Below are 17471 nucleotides of genomic sequence, written 5' to 3'. Positions count from 1 at the left end.
CGTATTTGGGAGACTAAAAATTCTCCCAAAAGTAATAATATTCATGAAATCATGAATAATATGGATATCCATATCATCCCCTGGTTAATCTTTTTTTATCCGTATTAAATATGGGTCGGTTAGGATAATTTATCCATTTTGAATTATCCATTTTTTGGCTCGTCCATATCCAATCTGACCCGTCTGTTTGCCACCCTTATACCCATCTTGTTAAAAAAGATTGATCGGTACACTAGGTTCCGCACTTACATGAAATTAGTCGAATCATATTACATTTTATGTACGAAAAGGGAGTCTTGGTGTAACTCCTAAAGTTGTTGCCATGTGAGCAGGAGGTCACGGGTTCAAGCCGTGGAAATAGCCCCTTGCAGAAATGCAGGATAAGGTTACGTACGATAGACCCTTGTGGTCCGGCCCTTTCTCGGATCCCGCGCATAGCGAGTATTTAGTGCAACGGGCTGCCTATATTACATTTTATTTACGTAATATTACCTTGTATATCTACAAATTATTTCAATAGCCTAGACATATAACGTCCTTATCACATGAAAGGGCAAGACAAGCTTGACAAGGGCTTGACAGAGCGGTATGGCAAACAAGACGTCATGGCATGATGGGCACCGAACAATATGGACACGACACTTTAGCGTGTGGCATGCGCCAATGTCGGGCTAAGCTATGACAAATCAAGCGGATTCATGGAAACGACTAAGAATAGCTAAGGCAAAGCTAGCTAAAACAAAAGACAAGCAATAGTACATGTGAAACAAGAGTTGGCACGGGCAAGAATGAAACTCGGCCAGAGCAATATGCGAGTGGCATATGCGACATACATATGTGGCAAAGTCATGGACAAGGAGTGTGCGGACATGGGATTGGAAGGAGGTAGTGTCAAGATGCTAAGGTTTGGCGCAAAGCAAGCCTTTAGTGTGTAGCAGCTGGGCAATACAAGCACATGCAAGGCACATGCGAGGCAATTACCCGTTTCTTTTAGTTATAAATGCTTGTACCCGATGATAGCATCATCTTGTAGACTGCATGAATAGTGGCCTAAGTAGTTGGGGATATCAACTACATGTTTGCCATAAGTGCTATAAATTTATGCCTTTCAACTTAATCAAACTGTGTGTGGGAAATTCGTGTAGAACTTCAAAAAAGGAAAGTTAGAAAGAAACGTGAGGGTTTTTAAAGAGTGTTCCTAAAAGGGCTAATACTGGACATGGGCAAGTCTTAGTGTTGCATTGATCGACTTGTAATCTTTACTTAGATGAAGTTGGCTGTGAATAATTTATGTTTATAGCAAGTGGGGGTTTCTTTGTAGAATGCAAGTTAGAGTGTGATTTTATTTTGTAGAATTCGGGTTGGAATGTGAAATAGAAATAAAAATGGACTATGAACGACTTGTGTTCAAGTCAATTTGAGACTTAATTGCTATACGGAGATTTAAACCTCGGACAGAGATGGATCACTCTTATAACAACTTTCTCTCTCTCTCTCTCTCTCTCTATATATATATATCTAAGATATCGTGAGTTAAATTAATTGAAAATTCAACAACAAATCAAGAGCTCCGAGCCAATAAAGATTGAGAAGATTGACTCAAGAATCAATTTCACGATGAGCTCCATTGTAGAATTCAGACCTAACTATTAAGTAAAAAGTGATGGGAACGACATAACTTGTGAACGCAAAAGATTCTATTGAAAAAGGAATCTTAATGATTCACTAGTCGGGATAGCGGAACGAACTAGAGATTAAGTGAATTGTCTAAGTGTTCCCCTTGTCTCATTCTTTAACTCGTAATCATTCGGTTCCCCTCCTAAAGCTAGCTCCTACTCCCCCTCCTTCTCCTAGGATATATGATGCTCCTTGGTCCGTTTTACATAACACTCTTGGCCGCCTAAGAGGACTAGGCGAAGATGGGGATAAAGAAAAATGATTGAAGCCTCCTTAGCTCTGCCAGACACTGGACATGGGTTAGCTCTGTAAACGTGTAGAGCCAAGTGTAGTGTGGTGTAGCAGTAGGCACTTCAAGTCCCCTTCCCAGCTACTGGATAACTCCAGTGCTTCGGGTACTACGAACCCTCTGCCATCCATTGCAGCATAGTCGTTTCATGAGGAAGGGGGAGGGGGCGCTAAGCGCAGTTTTTCAAATCAAACGTCTTCCCGCCCTTTTTTTTCAGGGGCAGAGTCAATTTTGTTACGGTCAGCAAATCTGTCCCGCATCGTATTGATAGCGATCTAGATCACTTCCCCTAACCTAATTGTGTGTGAGCAATCAATCGTGACCTTATTTAATATTCTTGAGATGTAATGTTTGAGTCTCATCCATTTAAGTTTCTATTTCACACTCCCACCTGCATTTTAGTGAATAAGAATATAAAAGTTAAAAAAAATAAGTTAATTCTCAATTTCACTCGAAAAAGCCTAACCAAAATGGATACCTTCTCGGCCAAAATTGAACGCAACGTTAGCCTAAAATCAAGAAAGTAAAAAATGGAAGTCGAAGAGAAAAAAATCCAAGAAAGCCAGCTTGCTAGCTCCAAAGCTTGAGCTTTTTCCATCACTCACACTCCCATTCTCAGCTGTCTGTCGGTGGTCCTTCTTACTTCTTCTTTCTTGCTACTTGCTAGCTCACACACACACACACATCTCTCTCTCACATTCACACACAACAATATACATACATAATATAATGCTGTATCTCTCTTTCTCTCTCTAACTCCTTCATACATATTCTTCTTTCCTCTCTTCGCTTCTCTACTACGAAACCTCACTCTTTCCCCCAAATGCAATAACAAAAGACAAGCCTTAGATCCAAGGTCTTATCTTTTTCTCTGTCTCTCTATTGCGTCTTTCTGCATTCTTTATTATCAAGATTTTACTGGATTTCTATATACTATAGTCTTAAAAGGTTCAATTTTTTCCCGCATTCGTTAGATCTTTTGGCTATATTTGTATAAACTGTATAAACCTTGGTGAAATGTGCATGTGGGTTTTGGTTTTAATGGAAAAACCCATTTGGGGTTTTGTTTTTTGAGGTAAAGGTGTGAGCTTTAATTGTGTGTGATCTGGATCTTGTGTTTCCTTGGATCAATTTTGTAGGATTTATGTTGGATTTGGTTTGAGATTGTTGTAATCTAAACTGGGCATTGATGTTTAGTTCAATTTATTGCTGAATCTGATCTCAGATTTATGTGATTTCCATATATGAATTTTGGTTAGTTTTTTGCTTTGAACTAGTCAAGTAATTCACTGCTCAAATTAAGGAAGTAAAAACTAGTCAAGTAATTCTAGTGGTACTATCATTCTTAAAAACTAGGCCATTACAATTTGATCTGTATCTTTTGTTAATGTATGCCAAAAACACTTCATTTTCTTAATTGAGCTAATTTTATTTTGGGTTTTCTCCAGAAGTTTTGTAATAAATATTTATTTTACTGGTGGTTTGCAGGAGGCTGTTAGCTTTCTTCTGTGTCTTGGAGGTAGATCTGCTACGAAGATCTTGAGATCACAGCAAAGCTGGCGGCCACACTTGCTTGGAGGTTCACTGCTGCCAATGGCAGCAGTCTTGCCAGTAATGATATGGTAAAGTTCCCTTTTTTAGAAGAAAAAGCAACTGATTTAATAAATTTTCTGGGGATTTATATGATATGTGAGCTGTTGAATTAGTTTTACTCAAAGATCTGGAGATACCCGTTGGCGCATTCACTCTATCTGGGTGGTCTTTACTAGTAGTTTTATGTGCAATCATAGTGTTGGTGTAGTTTGTTTTCCATTGAAATTGTAATGCGGTTTATTTTTCAGTCTGACATGTTCTAAGTAAGTACGTATTACTCGGTAGCTAAATCCAGATGGTTGTCACTGTTCTACTTCCTTTTCCCTCTGAACTCGCCTTGTGGAATGGGAGGGAGATAGTTCTTTTTGCATTTCTTTTTGTTGAAGAATCTGTCCCTATCATGTACAAAAATGTAAACATTTTAAATTGAAAGGGGTTGCATCACTGACTCGATGCTGCGTCTCGAATCTATATTTCTGTGATTCCATCACTGAGAGGAAAAAAGTTAATAGGTTTATACATCTTTACTTTGTTGAGTCGTAAAGTTAAACTGGCTGTTTTCTTGAAGATATTAGTCATGCTGTTTATGGTTGACATTTTCCTTCTCGAATGATATCACCGGATTCGCTGTGATTTCCCAGACTCGTGAAACATTCCTCACCAATATCTACCAATTCTTTTCTTGTTACAGGAAAGAAATGGGGATGCTAAACCTCATGATATGGAGCCTCCAACTCCACATTCAATCATGAAAACATCTTCAAGGTTAGTCTAATCATTAACGGTTTCAGTTTAGGGGCTCATAATGATCTGGTCTATGGCTTGTGTTTTACTCGATGGGAAGCAATAGCTGTATAGTCAGTAGATGCTGTTTTTTTAATTTTTTGTTGCTATAAGCATGACTGCATGAGGAAAATGAAAGCACACTTGTCCTTGCAAAACTCTATCTGTTGCTGTCTTCTCATGGAATCTATATCTGCAAATGCTGCTACTGTTTCCTATACTTCATGAGTCCTCAGTTAAACTCGTCTACCAGATTCTTCTTTTTGTTTATAAGAATCCATTAGTTTTATCTCAATGCAGTATCCATATTTCCATAACTCCAACATGCATCAGTTGCACAAAACTTAAATGATACATAAGCTTCCACTGTTTCACCTTTCCTCCACAGATAGCATAGATTCTCCAAGCTGCAAAATTGATTCACATAACATAGAGTTTGTGGAATGTGGATTACATTCTGCTTTGAACATTGCTGGTCTTTGCTGTTACATTTTAAAACTGAAAATATTTAAACTGCAGTTGACTATATCCTGTACTTAGTTTTCTGTTGTAAGATACTAATCCGATGAAAGTTGTTACCAGTAAGAAAAGCAGCAATTGAACAAAAATTGTAGTACTATCATTTAGAATCATGCAGCTTTTCTAACCTCATATGAACCAAATGACCATTTTACACGATGATATTCATGAAAGAACGTTTTGCTATTAAATTGTGCAGAGATCGTAGTAGCATGGAGGATCCAGATGGGACGTTAGCAAGTGTTGCTCAATGCATTGAGCAGTTACGGCAGAATTCGTCATCCATGCAAGAGAAAGAACATTCGCTTAAGCAATTGTTGGAGCTTATTGATACACGAGAAAATGCATTTAGTGCTGTTGGCTCACATTCTCAAGCTGTTCCAGTACTTGTTTCTTTACTTCGTTCTGGCTCACTTGGGGTAAAGATGCAGGCAGCTACAGTTTTGGGTTCTCTGTGTAAAGAGAATGAACTGCGAGTGAAAGTACTATTAGGTGGTTGCATACCGCCGCTCCTTGGTCTTCTCAAGTCAAGTTCAGCAGAAAGTCAAATTGCAGCAGCAAAAACCATATATGCTGTGTCTCAAGGTGGTGCAAAGGATCATGTTGGCTCAAAAATATTTTCAACTGAAGGAGTTGTGCCAGTATTATGGGAGCAATTAAAAAAGGGACTAAAAGCTGGAAACATAGTTGACGACTTGCTAACAGGAGCTTTAAAAAACCTTTCAACGAGCACTGAGGGATTCTGGTCTGCAACAGTACAAGCTGGAGGAGTGGATATACTTGTTAAACTACTGAATAATGGACAGCCAAGTACTCAGGCAAATGTCTGCTTTCTCCTTGCTTGTATGATGTTGGAGGATTCTTCTGTTTGCTCGAGAGTCTTAGCTGCGGAGGCCACCAAACAACTTCTTAAACTACTTGGATCTGGCAATGAAGCCCCAGTTAGAGCAGAAGCTGCAGGTGCTCTTAAATCTCTTTCTGGCCAAAGCAAAGAATCCAGGAAGGAAATAGCAAATTCCAATGGTATTCCTGCTCTGATAAATGCTACCATAGCTCCTTCAAAGGAATTCATGCAGGGTGAATACGCCCAGGCTTTGCAGGAGAATGCGATGTGTGCCCTTGCAAATATTTCTGGTGGCTTGTCATATGTCATTTCAAGTCTTGGTCAAAGCCTTGAATCTTGCACCTCACCTGCACAAGTAGCTGATACATTGGGAGCTTTAGCTTCGGCTCTCATGATATATGATAGCAAAGCAGAAAATTCAAGAGCATCAGATCCTTTGGAGGTGGAAGAAACATTGGTTAAGCAATTTAAGGCCCGCTTACCCTTTCTAGTGCAGGAGCGTACTATTGAAGCACTTGCCAGTTTGTACGGGAATGCTGTACTGTCTAGCAAACTTGCGAATTCTGATGCAAAACGTTTATTGGTTGGTTTGATCACAATGGCCACGAATGAAGTTCAGGATGAGTTGATAAGGTCTCTTCTCTTTCTATGTAAAAATGAAGGTAGCTTATGGCATGCACTACAAGGTCGTGAGGGAATTCAGCTGTTAATCTCGCTTCTTGGGCTCTCATCAGAGCAGCAACAGGAATGTGCTGTTGCTCTTCTTTGTCTTTTATCCAATGAGAATGATGAAAGTAAGTGGGCCATTACAGCAGCTGGTGGCATACCTCCACTTGTTCAAATTCTGGAAACTGGGTCTGCCAAAGCTAAAGAAGATGCGGCAACTATCCTTGGAAACCTCTGTAATCACAGTGAAGATATCCGTGCGTGTGTTGAAAGTGCTGATGCTGTTCCTGCTTTATTGTGGCTTCTGAAGAATGGTAGCTCCAACGGGAAGGAAGATTGCTGCAAAGACACTGAACCATTTGATTCACAAATCAGATACTGCAACTATTAGTCAACTCACTGCACTATTGACTAGTGATCTTCCAGAGTCTAAGATTTATGTCTTAGATGCATTAAAAAGTTTGCTCTCTGTGGCCCCTCTGAGCGATATGTTGCGTGAAGGTAGTGCAGCAAATGATGCAGTTGAGACGATGATAAAGATATTAAGCTCCACCAAGGAAGAGACTCAGGCCAAGTCTGCTTCAGCTCTTGCTGGAATTTTCCATCTCAGGAAGGACTTGCGAGAAAGTAGCCTTGCTGTCAAAACTTTGTGGTCACTTGTGAAGCTTCTGAATGCTGAACCTGAAACCATCTTAGTGGATGCGTCCCGCTGCCTTGCTGCAATATTTCTCTCTATTAGAGAAAGCCGTGACATTGCAGCAATTGCTAGAGATGCATTGCCTTCGTTAATGGTGCTTGCAAAGTCCTCAGTTTTACAAGTTGCAGAGCAAGCAGTATGTGCTTTGTCCAATCTTCTTTTGGATCCCGAGGTGTCTGAGAAAGCAATTCCTGAAGAGATTATCTTGCCTGCTACTAGAGTTCTTCGTGAAGGCACAACTGGTGGAAGTACCCATGCTGCTGCAGCAATTGCTCGTCTTCTTCAATTTAGTCAGGTTAATCCTGCCTTAACTGATTGTGTTAACCGTTGTGGAACAGTTCTTGCATTAGTTTCTTTCCTAGAATCAACTGGCAGTGACTCTCTTGCTATATCAGAAGCTTTAGATGCACTTTGTTTCCTTTTAAGGCTGGAAGGAGCTAGTGGTATCAAACCTGCGTGGGCAGTTCTAGCTGAATACCCTAATAGCATAATTCCAGTAGTTTCATGCATTGCTGATGCCTCACCAGTTTTGCAAGACAAAGCTATTGAGATATTGTCAAGACTCTGCCAAGCTCAGCCCACTGTTCTTGGCGATGCTATTGCTTGTGCCTATGGATGCATTTCTTCAGTTGCAAGAAGGGTAATCTGTTCCTCCAATGCTTTGGTTAAAATAGGAGGAAGTGCACTTCTTGTTTGCGCTGCAAAAGTGAATCATCAGAGAGTGGTGGAAGATTTAAACGAATCAAAGTCTTGTGTTCCACTCATTCAATCTTTTGTTGGGATGCTAAATGCTTCAGAGTCTCTACATTTGGAGGACCAGGGGGGTAAGATTGCAATTAGCATCTCCAGGGATGCTGAAGAAGAATCAAGAAAGGATGAGACGGAGAAAAGTACTTCAGTTGTTTCCGGGGTCAATATAGCTATATGGCTACTTTCAGCTCTTGCCAGTCGTGATGACCAAAGTAAAGTTGAGATTATGGAGGCTGGTGCGATTGAAGTTCTTACAGAGAGAATTACTCAATCTTTTACTCAGTTTACACAGGTAAGTACTACCTTTAGTTGAAGTGCTTTCTTTCTGTGATAAAACCACATCTAACCCAAGACTCTTGAATTTGTTATGGTATTTATCTTGTTCCAAAGCACTATATGACCTTTGTTAATACTTTTACAGATTGATTTCAAGGAGGACAGTAGCATATGGATTTGTGGATTGCTTTTGGCTATATTATTTCAAGATAGAGACATCATACGAGCACATGGAACGATGAAAGCCATACCTGTGCTAGCTAATTTGCTGAAATCAGAAGAGTCAGCAAACAGGTATTTTGCCGCACAAGCCGTAGCCAGCCTTGTCTGTAATGGTAGCAGGGGAACTCTGTTGTCTGTTGCAAATTCAGGTGCACCATCAGGACTCATAACATTGCTTGGTTGTGCTGATGAGGATATAAAGGACCTTGTTGCACTATCGGAGGAATTTGCCTTGGTCCGTAACCCAGATCAAGTTGCACTTGAGAGGTTGTTCAGGGTCGATGATATAAGGGTTGGTGCAACTTCTAGGAAAGCTATACCAGCCCTTGTTGACTTGCTAAAACCTATCCCAGATCGTCCTGGTGCGCCTTTTCTAGCTCTTGGACTTCTGATTCAGCTTGCCAAAGATTGTCCTTCAAATAAGATTGTTATGGTGGAATCTGGGGTTCTGGAAGCATTGACTAAATACCTTTCACTTGGCCCACAAGATGCAACTGAGGAAGCTGCCACTGATTTATTAGGTATCCTATTTACTACTGCTGAAATATGCAGGCACGAATCTGCTTTTGGTGCTGTTGGTCAGCTAATTGCAGTTTTACGTCTTGGTGGAAGAGGGGCAAGGTATAGTGCTGCCAAAGCCTTGGAAAACCTCTTCTCAGCAGATCACATCAGGAATGCAGAATCAGCTAGACAGTCTGTTCAGCCTTTGGTTGAGATTCTAAATACTGGTCTAGAGAGGGAGCAGCATGCAGCCATTGCTGCATTAGTTAGGCTTCTCAGTGAGAATCCTTCAAAAGCACTTGCAGTTGCAGATGTTGAGATGAACGCAGTAGATGTTCTTTGCCGGATTCTTTCATCAGGCTGCTCAATGGAGCTGAAGGGTGATGCAGCCGAGTTATGTTCTGTTCTGTTTGGAAATACAAGAATAAGGTCTACAATGGCTGCAGCTAGGTGTGTGGAGCCTTTGGTTTCTCTTCTTGTTACTGAATTTAGTCCTGCACATCATTCTGTTGTCCGTGCATTAGATAAACTAGTGGACGATGAACAGCTGGCTGAACTAGTTGCAGCACATGGTGCAGTCATTCCCCTTGTTGGCCTTCTTTACGGCAGAAACTATTTAATTCATGAGGCTATTTCTAGAGCTCTTGTTAAGTTGGGGAAAGACAGGCCTTCCTGTAAGATGGAAATGGTCAAGGCTGGGGTTATCGAGAGTGTACTTGACATTCTGCATGAAGCACCAGACTTCCTCTGTGCTGCATTTGCTGAATTGCTCAGAATACTGACAAATAATGCTACCATTGCTAAGGGACCATCTGCTGCAAAGGTGGTAGAGCCACTTTTTGTATTGTTGACGAGACCAGAGTTTGGACCTGATGGGCAGCACAGCACGCTGCAGGTCCTTGTGAATATCCTAGAGCATCCGCAGTGCCGCGCTGATTATACCTTGACATCTCACCAAGCTATAGAACCTCTTATTCCCTTACTTGATTCTCTTGCTTCTGCTGTGCAACAACTGGCTGCTGAGCTTCTGTCTCACCTGCTTTTGGAAGAGCACCTGCAGAAGGACCCAGTTATCCATCAAGTGATTGGTCCCTTGGTACGGGTCCTTGGTTCTGGTATACCGATTTTGCAGCAGAGAGCTGTGAAGGCCCTAGTCTGTCTTGCGCTGACTTGGCCAAATGAAATTGCAAAAGAAGGTGGCGTTGGTGAACTGTCTAGAGTGATATTGAATGCTGACCCTTCACTCCCTCATGCCTTGTGGGAGTCAGCTGCTGCAGTATTATCCAGCATTCTGCAATTTAGCTCTGAGTTTTATCTGGAAGTACCTGTTGCAGTGTTGGTAAGATTGCTTCGCTCTGGCTCTGAAGGCACAGTTCTTGGTGCATTGAATGCTCTCCTTGTGTTGGAGACTGATGACTCCACCAGCGCTGGAGCTATGGCTGAAAGTGGGGCGATCGAGGCTCTCTTGGAACTTCTCAGATGCCACCTTTGCGAGGAAACTGCTGCAAGACTCCTTGAGGTTTTGCTGAACAACGTGAAGATCAGAGAAACAAAAGCCACCAAGTCAGCAATTGTGCCCTTATCGCAGTATCTTTTGGATCCCCAGACTCAAGGTCAACAAGCAAGGTTACTGGCAACTCTTGCTCTTGGTGACCTATTCCAGAATGAGGCTCTTGCTCGAAGCAGTGATGCTGTTTCCGCTTGCCGGGCATTGGTGAATCTGCTTGAAGATCAGCCTACTGAAGAAATGAAAGTCGTCGCCATTTGTGCCTTACAGAACCTTGTCATGTATAGCAGATCAAATAAGAGAGCAGTGGCAGAAGCTGGTGGTGTCCAGGTTGTGTTGGATCTGATTAGTTCAAGTGATCCAGAGACATCAGTACAGGCGTCAATGTTCATTAAACTTCTCTTTTCCAATAATACCATTCAAGAGTATGCTTCAAGTGAAACTGTCAGGGCTATCACTGGTAAATTTCTTTTCCCTATACTCCAACAACAACAACAACAACCCAGTATAATCCCACTAATGGGGTCTGGGGAGGGTAGTGTATACGCAGACCTTACCCCTACCCTGGGGTAGAGAGTCTATTTCCGATAGACCCTCGGCTCCCTCCCTCCAAGAACTCCCCACCTTGCTCTTGGGGTGACTCGAACTCACAACCTCTTGGTTGGAAGTGGAGGGTGCTCACCACTAGAGCAACCCACTCTTGTCCTTTTCCCTATACTCCATGGTCACAAATTATCTGCATTACGCTGCAGAAGAAAAATGATATTTTTGGTTTTCTACACATTCTTTTTCATTTCATTTATTGAGAATTAGTATGGTTTTCTACACTTTCTTTTTCATTTCATTTATTGAGAATTAGTATCTCAAATAGAAATTTTCCTAATATGATGGTGGATTCTCCTTAGTGTTCTTGATCCTGGTTGGTTAATAAAATGGTTTACTATTTGGATCCTGCTAGCTTGAAGAAATGAAGGGATGACGTGTTATTGCGTCCAAAAAGTTTATAAACTTCAGTATTTTGTGCAAATTGAGTCATTTCTTTTTAGTGTTAATAGCTTATTAATCTAATTGATTTCTTGGCTTTGTAGCTGCAATTGAGAAAGATTTATGGGCAACGGGAACTGTAAATGAGGAGTACCTCAAGGCTCTGAATGCACTGTTTGGAAACTTTCCCCGTCTAAGGGCTACTGAACCTGCAACACTGAGTATTCCACATCTAGTGACATCCCTGAAGACTGGTTCAGAGGCAACTCAAGAAGCTGCTTTGGATGCACTGTTCCTTCTCCGACAAGCTTGGTCAGCATGTCCTGCTGAAGTGTCTCGAGCACAATCAATTGCTGCTGCAGATGCCATTCCGTTGTTGCAGTATCTGATACAATCAGGCCCCCCTCGGTTCCAAGAGAAGGCAGAATTTCTATTGCAATGTTTGCCTGGGACTCTAGTGGTAATAATAAAGCGTGGCAACAACATGAGACAATCAGTTGGAAATCCAAGCGTTTTTTGCAAGCTTACCCTTGGAAATACTCCACCTCGCCAAACGAAGGTACAGTCAATTTTCAAATACTTTTTCGTTTCAAGTAGACTTACATTTCTCATTGCTATGTGGGCTTTGAACCCTTTTTTGTGCGCTGTTGGCCAAATTCTAATTTTATAAATAACTTTTACTTTCTTTTTGTTTGGTTTGTTTGGGGGGGGGGGGGGTCGCGGCGTTGTGTTTGGGGGATGTTTGATTCAACTATGACTAGTAACAGGAATTGCACTTCTCCAACAACAAAATAATTAAGTTAACTTATTTCAGAACCCAGCATATGGTTCATAATTCCTTGTTTTTCTCCTCTGTCAGGTTGTTTCAACTGGTCCTAATCCAGAGTTTGATGAGAGCTTTTCATGGTCCTTTGAAAGTCCTCCTAAAGGCCAGAAGCTCCATATTTCATGCAAGAATAAGAGCAAAATGGGAAAGGTAAGTGCATTTTATAATTTTGATAGAGGACAATGGGACACTAACATTTTTGTTATAATATGCTTGTCCATTTCTATCACTTCTCAACTTCTGCTAAACTCGTTCCAATTTATTGACAGAGTTCATTCGGGAAGGTCACAATCCAGATTGACCGTGTAGTTATGCTGGGTGCAGTCGCTGGGGAGTACACTCTGTTGCCCGAGAGCAAAAGCGGACCCTCAAGGAACTTGGAAATAGAATTCCAATGGTCTAATAATCTTACTCAAAATGCAAATTAAGGTAGAGGAACAAATGTTTGGAACTTCTTTCTGTTTTCTGTTTCTTTCTTTCTTCCTGTTTAATTATAAGGTGAATGTATATAGTGTCAAGTATAGGTTTTACAACTCTTGATCATATTTTAGTTTTGGAAAACGGCTATTTGTCAATGTATTCTTTTGTAACTTGAGTCATTTTAGTATCTTTAAGGAGGGGACATGGATTCATGGTTTCCTTCCTTTGTATTTTTTGTAATCATATTTGTTTGATGAAAGAAAACAATGTTTCTGGTTTGGGCTGTCTAGAGAAGTTTATTGTAATTCATAACGTGCATTTTCACTTATTGTGATATGAGAATTCTATCTACTGCTTTCACTTTTCTGAATATCAATCACCCTTTTCTTTCCTTAAAAGATGCTTCCTCTAAATGGCTGTTTACCTTTCCTCATCCGAAGTTTATTTGACCAATATTAACATCTGAACACAGTCCTTTTGACTTCATTTTTCGATTAATGCCAAATTGTCAATACTGCCTTTATCTTTTTTGCTTAAGTTTCATTAACTATGTCAAATTATATGTCAATATTAAAACTCCTAAAACATGAACAAGAAATAATATGAAGTGCTTTATAAACATAAACCATGCCCTTCAAGTTCTCGTGCATTGATATCATTCAAGAAAAGACCCCATTCAAAGATTTTTCACCATAGTCATGTCAAAGCCTCTATTAGAGGAGGCTGTGGCTGTGAAGTCACAAGCTATCAAGAACATGGTGGAACACGACTGTGCTTCTAACACTATTATTCCTCTGCCTGATGTCAGTAGCAAAACAATAGCAAAGTGATTGAATACTAGAAGAAACACTTGGAATTGGAGGAGAACGACTTTTTACAAGAATTTCTTGAAGATGCATCACTCGGAGTTGTGTGATCTTATCATAGCTGCTAATTATCTTTGATGATAAGGAGTTGTTGATAGAATCAAAGGAAAAACGCCAGAAGAAATATGTCAAGAATTCAATATCAAGTATGATTTTACCCCTGAGGAAGAGGAGCAAATCTGTAAAGAGAATGCTTGAGCTTTTGAATGGTTTTTTAACAATGTTCTCCTAGTTTGAAAAACTCGAATTCACACGGGCATGGCCTAGTGAAAAAGGGAAATACCCAAGGCAAACTAGGACAAAATTTAGTTACTCTAACATGGCTTTATTTGTTCCACTGACATCATGATGTACTTTGCTTTCAAACATGATAATGTTAGTATCGATTTCAAAAAATAATTTCTGCAAAAATAAAACAATAACAGAAACATAAATAGAAGAATAAAAAATTCCGAGCCCAACAGAAAACTGTATTTCCTTAAGGGATTTAATCTCCTCACTGTTGCCCAAAGTTATTGGATTAATTCCTCCCAGGATAGAACGGAACAACTATTCTGTAATACCAACAATGGAAATTACAGAACTTCGAAGAACTCAACAAACGGTAGTAAACCATACTTATGCTTTGAAAATAATAATACAGAAATGCAGAAGATGAAGGGAGATTTTTCAGATTTTTGGTGGTGAAAAATGAGGCTACGCCTCTATATTTATAGCCAACGATTTGGGTTTCGACAGGTGCCAAGATACCTGTTCGTTTGAAATGGTGTCTGTTCGCCAGAATTAAAAGACGATGACGGCTCGAGGCATCACTTCTTCTTACCTCTTTAAGAGCTACAAAATGTGCTTCTTTATATAAGCACAAAGATTTTCTTTCTATTTTCCGATGAGGGACAAAGTGCATTAGTAAAGGAAGAAACAACTTCAAACTTTTCGTTTCCCTCCAAATTATTTCCCTCCATTTCCCATTCATACCTCTTATCTAATTAGATAAAATCCCAACAATCCTCCACATGAATGGGGAACGACTATCTGTAAATATGCATGCATAAAAAACTGTGTGATTTACAAGTAATGATTAATCGCATCTGGATAAGTAGGTCCCCCTTTGAACTTTCCATAGTGAACTCATGTCGGATATAGTCGGTCAATCGATAGATTTGATATCTTTGAACCGTCGAACTTTGGTGTATACCTAGACAAGCATAAGTCACACAATCAACCCTTTAACCGCCTTTGGTTCTCACTGTTGTGTTAGTTTCAGCCATGAACACCGCATGGTTCATAAGTACGTAGAGAACTGGCCTTACAGAATTCTCCTTAAAGCAGCTTACTCTTCACACTTATATAAGTGATTCCTAAACGTGTTATCCCATAGATACACTATTTGATATACTCCGTATCAAACTTAAAAACCATTAAAAATCCTTAACGCTTTATCCTTGGTACTGAACATTGTCTCATCACGAGAATAGACTAAAATTTTATTTGACAGCGTTGAACCGTCACTAATGACTTTGTTTGATCTCCTTGAACCTAGATCTTGGGATCCAGTCTTCTAGGTAGAGTTACTGCCACAGTGACTTGTCCTTATCCATAGTCCCGTTGCCTTTGATGATTTATCAACCACCTCTCTATTTAGGCCTTTTGTAAGCGGATCCGGCACACTATCTTTTGACTTTACGTAGTCAATTGTTATAATTCCACTAGAGAGAAGTTGTCAACGGTATTATGTCTTCGTCGTATGTGACTAGATTTTCCGTTATACATAACGCTTCTAGACCTTCCTATTGACGCTTGACTATCGCAATGTATGCATATAGGATCGCAATGTATGCATATAGGAGCCACTGGTTTGGGCCAAAATGGAATATCTTCCAAGAAATTTCAGAGCCATTCAGCTTCTTCTCTAGCCTTATCTAAAGCTATAAACTCAGACTCCATTGTAGAGCGAACAATGCATGTCTTTTTTGATTGATTTCCAAGACACTGCTCCTACCAATAGTAAACATGTATCCAATTGTGAACTTTGTTTCTGATGGCCCTGTGGTCCAATTTGCATCACTATATCCTTCAATTACCGCATGATACTTATTGTTTTGAAAAGCATAATCTTGGTATATTTTAGATACCCCAAAACTCGTTTCATTTTCATCCAATGAGTTTGGTCGGGATTACTTGTGTAACGACTCAGTTACTTACTGCACAAGCTATATCAGGTCGTGCACAATTCATGATATACATTAAACTTTTCAACACTCGAGCATAATCCAGTTGAGATTTGCTCTCACCTAGATTCTTTGTAAGAGCAACATTTACATCAATCAGGGTCTTTGCGACTTTGAAATCTAAATACTTGAATTTTTCAAGTACCACAATGAGATTGAGACAATGCGAGTCCTTGAGGAGTCCTATGGATTTTAATTCCTAGAATTAAATCAGCAACTCCTAAGTCTTTTATATCAAACTTACTAGCAAGCATACACTTCGTGGCATTTATATCCGCAATGTCTTTGCTCATTATTAATATATCATCAACATATAAACATACAATGACTATATGATTTGGAGTGTTTTTAATGTAAACACATTTATCACACTCATTAATCTTAAATTCAGTTTCCAACATTGTTTGGTCAAATTTCGCATGCCATTATTTGGGTGCTTGTTTCAATCCGTAAAGTGACTTAACAAGTCGGCACACCTACTTTTCTTTTTCGGGAACCACGAACCCTTCAGGTTGTTCCATATAAATTTCTTCCTCCAAATCTCCATTTAAGAAGGCTGGCTTTACATCCATCTGATGGATTTCAAGACCATACACGGCGGCTAACGTTATTAATACCCGAATAGATGTAATCCTCGTTACCGGCGAGTACGTATCAAAGTAATCAAGACCTTCTTATCGGATTCAATGACCGTATTAATATAAATATCGGAATTTTTTGATTTATGGACCATAAAATAATATGCCTTACTATTTCTTGCATATCCTATGAAAACGCAATCAACATTTTTGGTCCAATCTTCACCCTTTTGGGTTTAGGAATTTGCACTTTAGCCAAACACCCCCACACTTTAAAATATTTTAAGTTGGGTTTCCTACCTTTCCATTTTTTATATGGAATGAATTGTGTTTTGCTATGGGGAACTCGATTGAATATTTGGTTAGCGGTAAGAATAGCTTCCCTCACAAGTTCAGTGGTAAACCCGAACCTATCAACAAGGCATTCATCACTTCCTTTAACGTTCTATTCTTTCTTTCCTCAATTCCATTAGATTGCGGTGAGTAAGGGACAATTGTTTGGTGAATAATGCCAAATTCCAAATATATTTCTTCAAAAGGAGATTCATATTCGCTACCCCTATCACATCTTATCATTTTGATCTTTTTATTTAGTTGCGGTTCAACTACATTTTTGTATTGCTTGAATGCCTCAATTGCTTCATCTTTATTATTAAGTAAGTAAATATAGCAATATCTAGTATCGTCGTCAATAAAAGTTATGAAATATTTTTTCCCACCGCGAGTTGGTATTGACTTCATGTCGCAAATATCTGTGTGAATTAAGTCTAAATGATTTAAATTCCTTTCAACTGACTTATAAGGATGTTTAACATACTTAGATTCCATACATATTTAACATTTCAAATTGTCGCATTCAAATTTAGGCAATACTTCCAAGTTAACTATTTTTCATATAATTTTGAAGTTGACGCGACCTAAACGTGCATGCCATAAATTATTTGACTCAAGTAAGTAAGAAGAAGCTTAAACTTTATTGATGTCAACAATTATTACATTCAACTTGAAAAGGCCCTCAGTTAGGCAATCTTTTTCCTATATACACATCATTCTTACTCATTAAACACACACTTAAAACCATTCTTGATAAGAAGTCTAGCAAACACCAAATTCTTGCGAATTTCAGGAACATGGAGAACATTGTTTAGAGTCACAACTTTGCCCGAAGTCATCTTCTCCACTCCTTCATTTTTTGCTGTTGTGGAGTTTCCCATAAAGATAGTCGCGTCGGGCCCTACGGGAACA

General features: G+C 39.6%; 1 protein-coding gene across 1 annotated transcript; it reads left to right on the top strand.

Annotated features, from left to right (window-relative positions):
* Nucleotides 1–2562: 2562 nt before the first annotated feature.
* Nucleotides 2563–12832, top strand: LOC107788081 (protein CELLULOSE SYNTHASE INTERACTIVE 1). Its single transcript, XM_075228273.1, is given in 9 exon segments — nt 2563–2822; nt 3455–3588; nt 4251–4324; nt 5061–6705; nt 6707–8110; nt 8240–10784; nt 11413–11867; nt 12168–12284; nt 12404–12832. Coding segments are annotated over 8 exon segments (6402 nt in total). The 5' UTR covers nt 2563–2822; nt 3455–3585; the 3' UTR covers nt 12563–12832.
* Nucleotides 12833–17471: the final 4639 nt, after the last annotated feature.

The sequence above is a fragment of the Nicotiana tabacum genome, chromosome 13, assembly GCF_000715075.1.
Source record: "Nicotiana tabacum cultivar K326 chromosome 13, ASM71507v2, whole genome shotgun sequence".
NCBI classification, from domain to species: domain Eukaryota; kingdom Viridiplantae; phylum Streptophyta; class Magnoliopsida; order Solanales; family Solanaceae; genus Nicotiana; species Nicotiana tabacum.
This window is presented reverse-complemented; position numbering and strand designations above follow the sequence as displayed.